The sequence below is a fragment of the Schistocerca nitens genome, chromosome 6 (assembly GCF_023898315.1).
Source record: "Schistocerca nitens isolate TAMUIC-IGC-003100 chromosome 6, iqSchNite1.1, whole genome shotgun sequence".
Lineage (NCBI taxonomy): Eukaryota > Metazoa > Arthropoda > Insecta > Orthoptera > Acrididae > Schistocerca > Schistocerca nitens.
In genome coordinates this window covers 496,544,375-496,557,929 of record NC_064619.1, presented here as the reverse complement: position 1 = coordinate 496,557,929, position 13,555 = coordinate 496,544,375, and the positions used below count along the sequence as shown (strand labels likewise).

The following is a 13,555-nucleotide window of genomic DNA, read 5'->3' as shown; positions in this document are numbered from 1 at the left end:
ATCTATGAGTCACAATTTGTATCAATCAGTTCATGCAAATACCTGGTAGTAAGAATTTGTTGGGACATGAATTGGAATGATGACATAGGCTCAGTTTTAGGTCAAGTAGGTGACAGACTTTGAATGTGTTTTCTGATATCCTCAAAATGAACCAATATTCAAAAGAGATTGCTTACAGGACACTTGCCCTAGCATGTGATTACTATATTTGGAGTCACTTGATGCAATTCAAAACCAAAACAGTCCAGTTTATTGACAACAACCAAGATAGAGAAGAAATTGATTCAGTCAAATCCTTAGGATTAAATTAGGTTAAAAATTTGAGCTGGTAACAACAAACTGAGCAGTTTTGAATTTGCAAAGCAAATATTGTCAACCATTACTGGCACTGACACAAAAACCAGTGCGTAGAAATTACTTTTAATCTGTTATTAGATATAGTGTTGTGTTAGGAGAAACTGAAGTAACGTAGTGTAGATACTAAATATACAGAAAGAAATCACTAGGAATATGTGTACTATACATCAGAAAGAACCATGCCACCCATTATTTACAAACCTACAAGTATTAACTCTCCCATTCTTATACATTTATATCCCTCTTGCGTGCTGCCACCCTTCAAGAAGTCAGCCACCATTCCTGAACCCTCCCTCCTGCTCCCTGCTCCCTTGCTCCCCACACTATTCCACAGGACACAATCTCTCACACCGTCTAATTGCAAAACTGCCGTCCCCAGTTGCCAGCACATTGTAGTTGGACAGGTTGTGGTTGTGGTTTTTGTGTGTGTGTGTGTGTGTGTGTGTGTGTGTGTGTGTGTGTGTGTGTGTGTTTCAGAGGTTGATGAAAAGGTAGAAAGAGCTGTATGATATGGCGTTTGAGGGCAGGAAATATCTTCTTAAGAACAAGAACTGTGCATTTTATTAATTTCATGTTTTTTACAAACTAAACAAATCATCACAAACAGTTGTGTGGTGTGTGAGATTTGAACCAAAATCTTTTGTCACACAGTGCTTCCTGCACTAAGGTACGAAGACATTATGCTAAACATTGCTACATTAAGTTGTTCCTTGCTGTCATTCTATACTTAACTTCATCTTATGACGTCAGCTGTGTTTTCTATGCCTATAATTCTGGGAATGATGTGGCACAGTTTACTTGTGTATCTTTTGAGGATATGTCCTGATAATGTATATTAAGAAGGCATTTCTTTTTTTTTTCAATTTCATGTTTAAAAGAGTTCTTTAATTTTGTGAGTAGTAAGATGCACCCTCTAATGTGTTTGGTTTCTTCTGTATCATAGTGGGTAGTTCAAATTTCAGCTACAACCAGTTTTTGTATTGCTAGTTGTACATTTACTAAATCATATGTATTATACCACTTATTCAAAGGCATTTTTAGTGTGTCAAATGTAATTTTTTTTATTTTGTAATCAATCCTGCCAACTTTTTCCCAAGCAGCAGTGATTTACCAATGTAATTTCTGTGCAGTATATGGACTTCACATTGTTTTGCGTTCCATCTAATTAGAAAACAGACTTCGGCTGATAATTATTAGATATTCCATCTACTAACCAGTGACATAGTTCTGTTTACAACACAATAAAGAGTACAAACTGCTCAGACACATTTGTCAGCTACTTATGGATGAGAAAATTGAGGTGAGCAGTTACTATATACCTTGCTTTTGGTTGCGTACCAACTTACAGGTCACCACATGGATTTGCTGATACAGACATGTATTGTATGATTAACCATCTGCAACGGGAAGAGGAGGATCTCTGTAGCCGTCGAGGGTTGCTACCAGGAACAGACCAACAGACTTTTCAAATGACTGTACCTCCTCAGCTAAGAGCATATTACAACAAAGTAATGTCTACTGTGTCACCTGTAAGTGGGAGAAGGTTTATTACTTGACTTCCACAATGATTCATACAATGTGTGTAAATAATTTGCACATAAAGCACTAATTTATGTTGCACTTACCCATCTCTGTAAAAGATTCACTTGTTGCTAAAGACTATTGTCCAGCATACCTGTCATCATTAATCAGTTTTGGAATAACTTTTAGCAATTAATTTGTAATGTGGAAGAAAATAGACTAAGTAATGAGACTCTGTCATTGCTTTAAGGGTTTTCCTTACAATATGGTGTGTTTTTTGGCGAAGGATTGCCTCCGTTCCTGGAACTTTACCTGTTTAAGATTTTGGGAATTATATATAGAGTATGGAGTTAATTCATGTGATAGGATTCACAACAGATTATTGGGCATTTTTCCATATTCATTTTGATGACTGCTGGACCAATTTTTATTTCTTGCCTTCATGTTATACGTGATAAAGAAAGTTGACACAAATTACATGTGGTATTCATAAAATTTTTATTATCACTTTGAAAAAAGCTAACTGTGACTGAGAAATTGATGACGATGTTAGTCTTTTTTCTGCATATCCACTCTTCAATGTGACACACCTTCCCCAACAAGGTATGATTTGGTAGAGAACTTGGTTGTAAAAGTATACATTTTGGCTTATTAGGACACACTCCACTTAAAACGTCACCTTGTCCTCCTCCTGGAAACACCCGTCATATAATGGTATCTTTATCTAAAAAAAGAGGAAGAAGTCACTGTACAGTTACATCAAAAGGTATTGCAAGAAATTGTTAAGATTTAAGTCCATTGTATTTTAGCCCTTCTACTTACTAATGGTGAAGTGTGTCAGTCTCGAACGAGGAGCTCAGCTTTACAAGCAATGTCTGCACCTGTCTAGAGAAAATGACATGCGTAAAACTTATGCCAGTCACCCACCTAATTTTTGATAAACTGTATAAGGAAAAGATGTATTGCTACTCGCTGTAAAGATGACATGATGAGTTGCAGACAGGCACAATGAAAAGACATTTACACATTAGCTTTTCACCAAAACATTCTCCAGAAAAGGAAGCACACACACATTTATTCACAGAAGCAAGCACCCTCCCACACACTTGACTGCCATTTCTGGCAGCTTGGACTAAAGTGCATTATCTATTTTCCTTATACTGTTTATTGGAAATTTGTTAGATGACTGTCAAAAGTTCTCCACTCATCATTTTCTCTAGATAGTTGCACATGTTCCATGCAACATTGGGCTTCTTGGCCCAGACTGATACACCTCTCTGTCAATACATGAGAGGGCCAAAATCTGCTGGACATAAATCTTAACAATTTCTTGCAATATATGTGGATGCAATTGTACAGTGACTTCTTCCTATTTTCTTAGATAGTGCCAGGTTGCCACAGGTTCTGGAAATTGGGAAATATCATGGAATTTCATATATGTCAGGGAAACATCAGGAAAATTTGGGAAAAAATACACTGGAAAAATCTCATTTTTGTCTCAGTAGATGAAATGGTTTGTTTACTGAGGTGTCATGCATCATCACTGGCTGGGTGCAGCTGAGTATGTGTGCTGCTTCTCTACTTTGTCATCACTACCTCTTTTCTCCTTCATACCACCCCCCTCAGCTTGCAGTCAATGCTGCCACCATTTCTTGCCTCTACTCTAGCAGCTGCCACCAAGAGGCAGGGAGGCATGAGGAGTGGTTTGTTTGGGTATGATTCTCAGAGACTGTAGATGCAACGACCAGAGACGGTGGTTATGTGTGCATGAGTTGTGTTTAAGTGCTTGTGTGAATGTGTGTATCTTCTCATTTTCTGACCAAAGCTGTAGCTGAAAATTTAGTTGTGAGAGTGTGATTTTCTTTTCTAAGTGCCTGTCTGTGGCTCAGAAGTCATCTTTATGATGAATTGCTACCTATCCTTATTATTATTGATTCTCAGACTATTTGCACAAGTTATCTGTTGCATGCAGCATTGATTACCATGGTCTCATTTCATCAACATGTTGCCTGTGGCTCGTGGATAGCTGGCCACATGAATGGATTTCCATGATAGGCCAAAGCTGCAGGCCGCTTCTGCAGGTATTTGTAATGGATTGGGCATGCTGATCTGAAGCCATTCAGTTCCCACTAATGTGCAGGTCCTGCCTGTCAGATCTAGTCTCACTGATCTGCCAGCAGACTGGGTCTTTTTGTATGTGGTGTAATGTGTAATGTGGACCCAGGACTGTGGTGCTCCTCAGCAAGCCAGAGGCCATGGGCAATTGATTTCAGGAATTGCGATTGCCTCACCTCAAGTATGTTGTACAGTGTACCATTTTATAGACATTTTTATTTGTTCTAGTACATTTTGGCACTTCAAAAGTTGTTTTATATGTTACAAAGTATGGATGATAAGAAGAAGAAAATTGTATCAGTTGCTGGCAGTTTTTAAACTATGTACTCTTATATTTCTTGAAAGAAAAATCACAAAACATCTGTGAAATAGTAGATTTAACACAGTGGGTAATAACTGACAATAATGAACATAGTAGAACCAACATTTTATTGGCAATCATCTACAGTGTCAGCTTATACAATTCTTCCCCACCATATACAGTTCTTTCAAGAGGCCTACATATTTCTGAGGTTATTTATCAAATCAGTGAAAGTATTTTAAATCTGTCTTGTGACTCCATGGAAATGCATATTTATGTCACCAAATGTGTTTTGTTTTATTGAAATAAAATAACGTCAGTGGTCTTAATGAAACACCATTTGGCTTGCTTTCTTCATCTAAAAACAGTTCATTACAAAAGGAGTTGATGTTAGTATTTAAGACTTTCGCTCACATGGGAAATACCATTCTGCTTGCAAGTATATATTTTTATTTCTTTGCTTGCACTATTGTCTCTTGTACTGTAGCTGCGAAGACAGATTGTCAACTTCCGTCTTAACCTACACTTGAGATCTCAAAATTTGTCAGGGAAAAATGCTAAAACTTCTCTGGAAATTAGGGAAATATCAGTGATGATAATGATGATGTTTGTTTTGTTGGGCGCTCAACTGCACGGTCATCAGTGCGCAAGGGAAATATCAGTGAGTTTCACTTGGAGCAACTTGTGGCAACCCTGAATGTGTTCCAGTTGGAACTGCCGGAGATGGCGGTCACTTGTGTGTGAAGCGAGCTTGCTTGTGTGGATGAATGAGTGTTTGTTTCCTTTTTTAAAGAAGGTTTTGGCTGAAAGCTGATATGTAAGTGTCTTTCCATTATGTCTGTCTGCAGCTTACAGTGAGTAGCACACTATCTTTTCCTTATATTGTTGATGTTGTTCCAACCTGGAGTTTCCATTGTTTGATTTCAATAAACAGCCTTACTTGCTATTCATTAAGCTCACTTTTTTGCCCCTCCTTATATGGGGTTCCAAGTGCACTTTCCTTCCATACACCATTGGGACATAAAGTAAAATGTATTCTCTTTCGTTATCTGGATGAAGCAATTTTTGAAATATTTCCTGAGCAGGCTGACACAGTAGTTAATAAACTAGATTTTTATATTAATGAACTAAACTAAATGCTGCTCGAACAGGCCATGAAGGCCCAACGGTACCGACCGGTTCTGGCAGTTTCCGGTGATTAAGGGTAGCAGTGTGGTACTGGTGTGCAAGACTCATACTCCCCCATGGCTATCGACCTTACTTGGCATTGCTTCGCCGATCTCCTTTCAGGATAGCCAGCTGCGATGTTCTGCACAACTTCTTCTCCGAAGATAAGATGCTACTTTGGAGGAATTTTCTATACTTTTAAAATAACTCTGTACACTTGAGAATACTTTGAACTCAATCTCACTGTATTTTCATCACACATAACAGTTTTCATACAACCAAAACATTTTTTGTAAGCTCGACACCTTCCGGTCTGTCAGAAACTATCACATTCATTTTTCCATAAATAAAGTCGACAAATCTCTCCAAGTTTAACAAGACAACTGTCCGGACCTTATGAAAGTAAGAGAAAGAATGAATAAGTAATTGTCTCTTTTCTTCTTTCAACAACATTCAAATGTTCACACAATAATGTAGACGTCACACCGTCTCAGTTACTCCTTGTGCTGGACATGTAACTTCTTAGGCAGGCTCGACGACTACCTGCCCGCACTGATCACCTGTCTGATACACGTCCGTCCTGCACGTACATAATTGTAGTGCAGTAGACACAGCTCTACTTTACCACACTCCTCTCTAAAATAATGCATGTTCGAGGCGGTGGACATACGAGGGTCTCTAGAATTTACCCCGAAATTCTCGAGGCACTACATATCTCTCCCCTTAGCTCAAACACACGATATTTTATAAATGTTCATTATATACATCAATATTGTATTCATATAAAATTACTTTACGTTTTCATCAATTTATATAATATTTTTCTAGCCATAGGTCACTTCATGTATAGCTCTCTTTTCTTTTCCACGTTAATACCATTATAATCGTGGACCTTTTGATCAATGTAAACTTTGTAAGGACAAGAATCTTTCTGTTCCCTTTCCAATCGTAAATTCCAAGTGTGCATTACCCAAGTGTATACTGTTGTTTGCCCATACTTTGTGTGCTACTATTTCTAAGTATGGATTTATTGAATACTTTTTACAATCTAGAGGAACTCCGGGTAAATAAAGGTGTTCTTTTCAATACCTGTAACTTCACACAAACATAACAATGTGAGTGGAAACGAGAATTTAAACTTACCAGAATAATCTCCACAAATGTGTGACTTTTGTCACGATACTGCCCTTTTCCTTTAGGCACTGTACCTATACCTCACATATGGGTTGATACTAAGAAAGCACTTCCTCCTTCCGTTTTGGTAGGTACACCCCTTTGAACAAATTCCTGATATACTATTGTACAGGTCAATCCCCTTCTTGGTGCCCCTGCCCACACAGTATAGGTCAGCCTTTCTTGGGTCTGCCTACCTGCCTTTTTCCATCCAATCAATGCCCGAGCGAGGTGGCGCAGTGGTTAGCACACTGGACTCGCATTTAGGAGGACGACGGTTCAATCCCGTCTCCGGCCATCCTGATTTAGGTTTTCCGTGATTTCCCTAAATTGTTTCAGGCAAATGCCGGGATGGTTCCTTTGAAAGGGCACGGCCGATTTCCTTCCGAATCCTTTCCTAACCCGAGCTTGCGCTCCGTCTCTAATGACCTCGTTGTCGACGGGACGTTAAACACTAACCACCACCTCCAATCAATGCTGGGTGCGCCCTCCTCCTCCTTCCTGAGTAGGCTTCATAGTCCATTGCCCTAGCATACATCTTTATGTACCCTAGATTCGAATACCTCTCACTCCTTACACTCGCTTCTCAATACTTTCTGTTTTGGTTGGCAGGAGAGCCAACACCGTGTTACTAGAGGAGGCTGAAAGGCACGCGTTTTAGCTCACACAGGCTGACGTGAGGTCTGGAACAGGACAAGGAAATTAGAATTTAGAAAAACAGACGTAGCTGGTGGAATACTTAACTTTAATCCGTTAATGAAGAACGTCGGTCTTGACGGTACATGAATCAATATCAATAGTAACTGATAATGGCGCCTTGCTAGGTCGTAGCAAATGACGTAGCTGAAGGCCATGCTAAACTCTCGTCTCGGCAAATGAGAGCGTATTTTGTCAGTGAACCATTGCTATCAAAGTCGGTTGTACAACTGGGGCGAGTGCTAGGAAGTCTCTCTAGACCTGCCGTATGGCGGCGCTCAGTCTGCAATCACTGATAGTGGCGACACGCGGGTCCGACGTATACTAACGGACCGCGGCCGATTTAAAGGCTACCACCTAGCAAGTGTGGTGTCTGGCGGTGACACCACACTTTCTTTAACCCTTTAGAGTCCTCCATTACTCTTCCAGTCCTACGTTCCCAATAGACACCACACTTGGAAATATTATTTGAAATATACATACATACATACATACATACATACAGGGTGAAGGGAAATTCGCGCACTCAGGCTTCGCAGCATGACACCTCACATGCCAGTGATTAAAAAAAGTCTCTCTCAAAATTTTGTCTGGCTAGTATATCTTGCAGAAAAAGGACGTTAAAGAGTGACAATCTGGCAACACTGTAACCACATGTATGGTGACTACCTCTGTCAGTACATATTGGTTATACTGTGCAGTTGGTGCAGTGTGTAAAGTTTTGGGTTAGCATGCTGGAGGTCGGGGGATTGATCCTGGGTTGAGGCATACAGTTTTTATTTGCTAAATGTAGTCCAGGTGGTATGGTATCTGGCATCTTAATCATCAACAGCAATTGCAGCGGGTCCTCTAGAAAACATTTGCACTTACATACTACAATCGTAGAAATGGAAGACTCGTCAGCTTTGTAAGAAGCCCTTTCCACATCGTGGGCGTGAATTTATTAGTACCACTTCATCTACTAGATGCGAAACCTGTTTCCTTTGTACCTTCCCCCCAGTGGTCCCATAGATTAGTTGTTGTTGTTGCGGTCTTCAGTCCTGAGACTGGTTTGATGCAGCTCTCCATGCTACTCTATCCTGTGCAAGCTTCTTCATCTCCCAGTACTTACTGCAACCTACATCCTTCTGAATCTGTTTAGTGTATTCATCTCTTGGCCTCCCTCTACGATTTTTACCCTACACGCTGCCCTCCAATGCTAAATTTGTGATCCCTTGATGCCTCAGAACATGTCCTACCAACCGGTCCCTTCTTCTTGTCAAGTTGTGCCACAAACTCCTCTTCTCCCCAATCCTCCCCTCCTCATTAGTTATGTGATCTACCCAGCATTCTTCTGTAGCATCACATTTGGAAAGCTTCTATTCTCTTCTTGTCCAAACTATTTATCGTCCATGTTTCACTTCCATACATAGCTACACTCCATACAAATACTTTCAGAAACGACTTCCTGACATTTAAATCTATACTCGATGTTAACAAATTTCTCTTCTTCAGAAACGCTTTCCTTGCCATTGCCAGTCTACATTTTATATCCTCTCTACTTTGACCATCATCAGTTATTTTGCTCCCCAAATAGCAAAACTCCTTTACTACTTTAAGTGTCTCATTTCCTAATCTAATTCCCTCAGCATCACCCGATTTAATTCGACTACATTCCATTATCCTCATTTTGCTTTTGTTGATGTTCATCTTATATCCTCCTTTCAAGACACTGTCCATTCCTTTCAACTGCTCTTCCAAGTCCTTTGCTGTCTCTGACAGAATTACCATGTCATCGGTGAACCTCAAAGTTTTTATTTCTTCTCCATGGATTTTAATACCTACTCCGAATTTTTCTTTTGTTTCCTTTACTGCTTGCTCAATATACAGATTGAATAACATCGGGGATAGGCTACAACCTGTCTCACTCCCTTCCCAACCACTGCTTCCCTTTCATGCCCCTTGACTCTTATAACTGCCATCTGGTTTCTATACAAATTGTAAATAGCCTTTCGCTCCTTGTATTTTACCCCTGCCACCTTTAGAATTTGAAAGAGAGTATTCAAGCTGAAATATGCTCACTATTTTTATATACTTGAATTTAGCATATTTCGTGACAGTACTCACTTTTCCGTGAAATGTTTATAAGATGATATTTGTCTTCTTGTGTTGGCTTCAGTCGTCTAGTCAAAGTATGATTCCACAATGTGTTTTGTCGGCTGCAGAAATGACCTGGTTCAATGCGTTTGTCTCATTTTTGTTGCTTCAAATACCATTTCTTCGAATGTGGTTCCTTCTTGATGTTTATATAAAAAAATAATAACATAATTAATTTTTCCTGTTCACTTGCAAATTATTATAACAGCGACCTGCACATTGTTCCATTCCACTTGTAACCAGTCTCTTTGATATTCTTCATCACATCTGCTAATATTAATCAATATGCTGTCACTCTTGAACATATAAGCAAATTAGCATAAAATAAGACAAATTACAATTCACAAAAAAATATTCTGACAAAAATATAAGAAAACATTTACAACCTTCCTAATTATATTTGATATCAACAAATCCGGTAGAAAATAACGCATATCCCAGATCCATTACACAGTCAACATTGTCAAATGCTTTCTCTAAGTCTACAAATGCTAGAAATGTAGGTTTGCCTTTCCTTAATCTATTTTCTAAGATAAGTCATAGGGTCAGTATTTCCTCAAGTATTCCAACATTTCTGCGGAATCCAAACTGATCTTCCCCGAGGTCGGCTTCTACCAGTTTTTCCATTTGTCTGTAAAGAATTCGCGTTAGTATTTTGCAGTGATGGCTTATTTAACTGATAGTTCGGTAATTTTCACATCTGTCAACACCTGCTTTCTTTGGGATTGGAATTATTATATTCTTCTTGAAGTCGGAGGGTATTTCACCTTTCTCGTAGACCTACATTTTGCTCACTAGATGGTAGAGTTTTGTTAGGCCTGGCTCTCCCAAGGTTGTCAGTAGTAATGGAATGTTGTCTACTCCCGAGGCCTTGTTTTGGCTTAATGTCCTCCAGTGCTCTGTCAAACTCTTCACGCAGTATCATATCTCCCATTTCATCTTCATCTACATCCTCTTCCATTTCCATAATATTGTCCTCAAGAACATCACTATTGTATAGACCCTCTATGTACTCCTTCCACCTTTCTGCTTTCCCTTCTTTGCTTAGATCTGGGTTTCCATCTGAGCTCTTGATATTCATACAAGTGGTACTCTTTTTTCCACAGGTCTCTTTAATTTTCCTGTAGGCAGTATCTGTCTTACCCCTAGTGAGATAAGCCTCTACATCCTTACATTTGTCCTCTAGCCATACCTGCTTAGCCATTTTGCAGTTCCTGTAAATCTCATTTTTCAGACGTTTGTATTCCTTTTTGCCTGCTTCATTTACTGCATTTTTTTGTTTTCTCCTTTCATCAGTTAAATTCAATATTTCTACTAGCCCTCGTCTTTTTACGTACTTGATCATCTGCTGCCTTCATTGCTTCATCCCTCAATGCTACCCATTCTTCTTCTACTGTATTTATTTTCCCCCATTCCTGTCAATTGTTCCCTTATGATCTCCCTGAAACTCTCTACAACCTCTGGTTTATTCAGCTTATCCAGGTTCCATCTCCTTAAATTCCCCAAATAGCAAAACTCCTTTACTACTTTAAGTGTCTCATTTCCTAATCTAATACCCTCAGCATCACCCGACTTAATTCGACTACATTCCATTATCCTCATTTTGCTTTTGTTGATGTTCATCTTATACCCTCCTTTCAAGACACTGTCCATTCCGTTCAACTGCTCTTCCAAGTCCTTTGCTGTCTCTGACAGAATTACAATGTCATCGGTGAACCTCAAAGTTTTTATTTCTTCTCCATGGATTTTAATACCTACTCCGAACTTTTCTTTTGTTTCCTTTATTGCTTGCTCAATATACAGATTGAATAACATCGGGGATAGGCTACAACCCTGTCTCACTCCATTCCCAACCACTGCTTCCTTTTCATACGCCTTCCCAGTGTCAGTTATAATACATAAAATGGAAAATTTTCACCCGAGAATTGAGAGATAAATGCTTACTGTATTTACCATATAAATTGAGCCCTTACGTTTGTATAGAAACTTGATCATTATTATATTAATGAAAGCCTTTTGAGGATAGGAATCAGGTTATTTGAATATAACAGTTTTTGATAAAACTTAACATTTTTTAAATAAAATCTTTTAATAGCCAGAGTCACAAGTGAATAACATTAAATGATGACTAGTTTCAGCTGATTATAGAGCCACTGAAGCGTGTGTTAACATTTTTGTGAAATGACATACCCCACTTCCAGCTTTCCATAACAGTGAAAGATGTTTGTGATGTTCTGTAGTAAGTAACTGTTGGGACATCCCACTATGGAAGACATTGTTACAATATGTGCAGATGGGAGAATGTCTTGAGCCCATCACATCTACAAGACAGGATGGCGAGTGGGCATTTTCACATGCTGTGTGGGGCTGTTTTTTCCTTGGCGTCCTTGTTTGAAGGTGTTTAGAAGACAAGGAGACTAAAGATAAGGGCATGGCTACAATGAACATAATGAAAAATGACTGTCGAACTGGCTTGTGTAGAGAATACTTCTTGTCTTAATCTTATCCAAGCCATGTAAGTTTTAAACAGACCCGTCAACCTGCATTGTACCCAAGGTTGTATATTGATAGACAGTGTTTTTGCTACAGAAAGTGTTAATACAGAAGGTGTTAATACAGAAGGTTTAAAGTGCAATCATCTGTGTCATTCAAGTAGCTTGGAAGACAATTAATGCTCTCTTGAAAACTGCTTTAACACGGGTAGTGGAACTAAGTAGCAGGGCCACCTCAGCAAATGTCAAGAATGGTGATAAAGAGAAATTTTACTAAGTAGATCTACTGACATCAAATGTCGGAAGGTTAAAGATTGCACTCAGGAAATGTAACATTGATACTATACCAAAAACCATCTATATTGCATTTCACTACCTGCAGACCAATATAAAAGCATGCAGTGTCTGCTTATAAAATGATGCTAAGATACAAAGATGTCAGCATCACAGTGGACAGTCATGTAAGAGACAGATCTCACGTGAGCAAATACTACATGTTTTAACAGTCAATTTGAAGATGGCTGTATAATCAGCTGAAACTAGTCATCATTTCGTGTTTTTCACTTGTAATCTTGACTATTAAAGATTTTATTAATGTTTTGTAACTTTTTACATAACTTTTAGATCACTTTTCTCCAGCCAGGCTATGTCAGGAATTAATAATAAGTTTTAAACTACTTTGTTCTTATGCTTTTGAAACTTTGTACTATTTCAAACAGTCCAAAGTAATGTTGAGTTGGATCTCTGTTTGATTAAAAATTTTTGATGTGAAATATATATTATGTTTTTCATTTGAAATAAATGGACAGTGCATGATGCTAGAATTTTGAAACCTCATATTCCTCTAGACTAAAGAAGAATTAACAAATGAAGTAACATGGTAAAATGGTAATTGTTACAAACCTACTGGGCTGCTTAGCTACTTTGCTGGGCCATTTTAAGAACAGGCATTAGAGAAAATCTTTGTATGGTGACTCTTGGATAGTGATTATCGCTCTAGCTAAAACTCTAACACAGGAGTAATGCACCACCAGAACAGTCTTTCGTAAAACCAGCTATATGATGATGTCAATAAATAATGAGGAACTTTTGTCATCCAGAGCAAAGTAATGAGCATGAATATTTGCTACTGAAATATGCAATATACTGCGTGTAGAGAAGAAGCATAGAAACTATCTGACAAGTGACTCACAATCACAGAAATAAAGCTCATTTGTGGAGAACTGCATGAGTACTACTGAAGTACCATTTTTGTCAGACAAGAGACAGTGGCAGTACCAATACAGATTATATTGAGCTAGTTACACTTGTAATCCTACCAGATGTATCGATACACACAGATGACTGGTGAGGTCACTTGACATGGTATGGAGTGATACATCGGCTCACAGCTGGTGATGTGGGTGAGCAACAGCAGCAGATGTAAGGATTACTGTGGACTATCTTGGCTTCATTTGTCTTAACTGCTGATGTGTAATACATACTCTCCAGTGGACTTATTGGTGATGACCTTGCAATTGTGCACACTGATTTTGATTGTGTTGTTCCTGGCCATCAACTTGTGGCTTGTGTGTGGACATGCCTATTCTCGTGATGT

General features: G+C 38.8%; 1 protein-coding gene across 1 annotated transcript in view; it reads left to right on the top strand.

Annotated features, from left to right (window-relative positions):
- LOC126263663 (meckelin) overlaps positions 1-13,555 on the top strand; it is a 206,375-nt gene that overhangs the window by 153,351 nt on the left and 39,469 nt on the right. Inside the window, exon 12 of the mRNA XM_049960771.1 lies at positions 1,706-1,886. Within this exon, the coding sequence (XP_049816728.1) occupies positions 1,706-1,886 (181 nt within the window). The remainder of the gene's footprint in view (positions 1-1,705; positions 1,887-13,555) is intronic.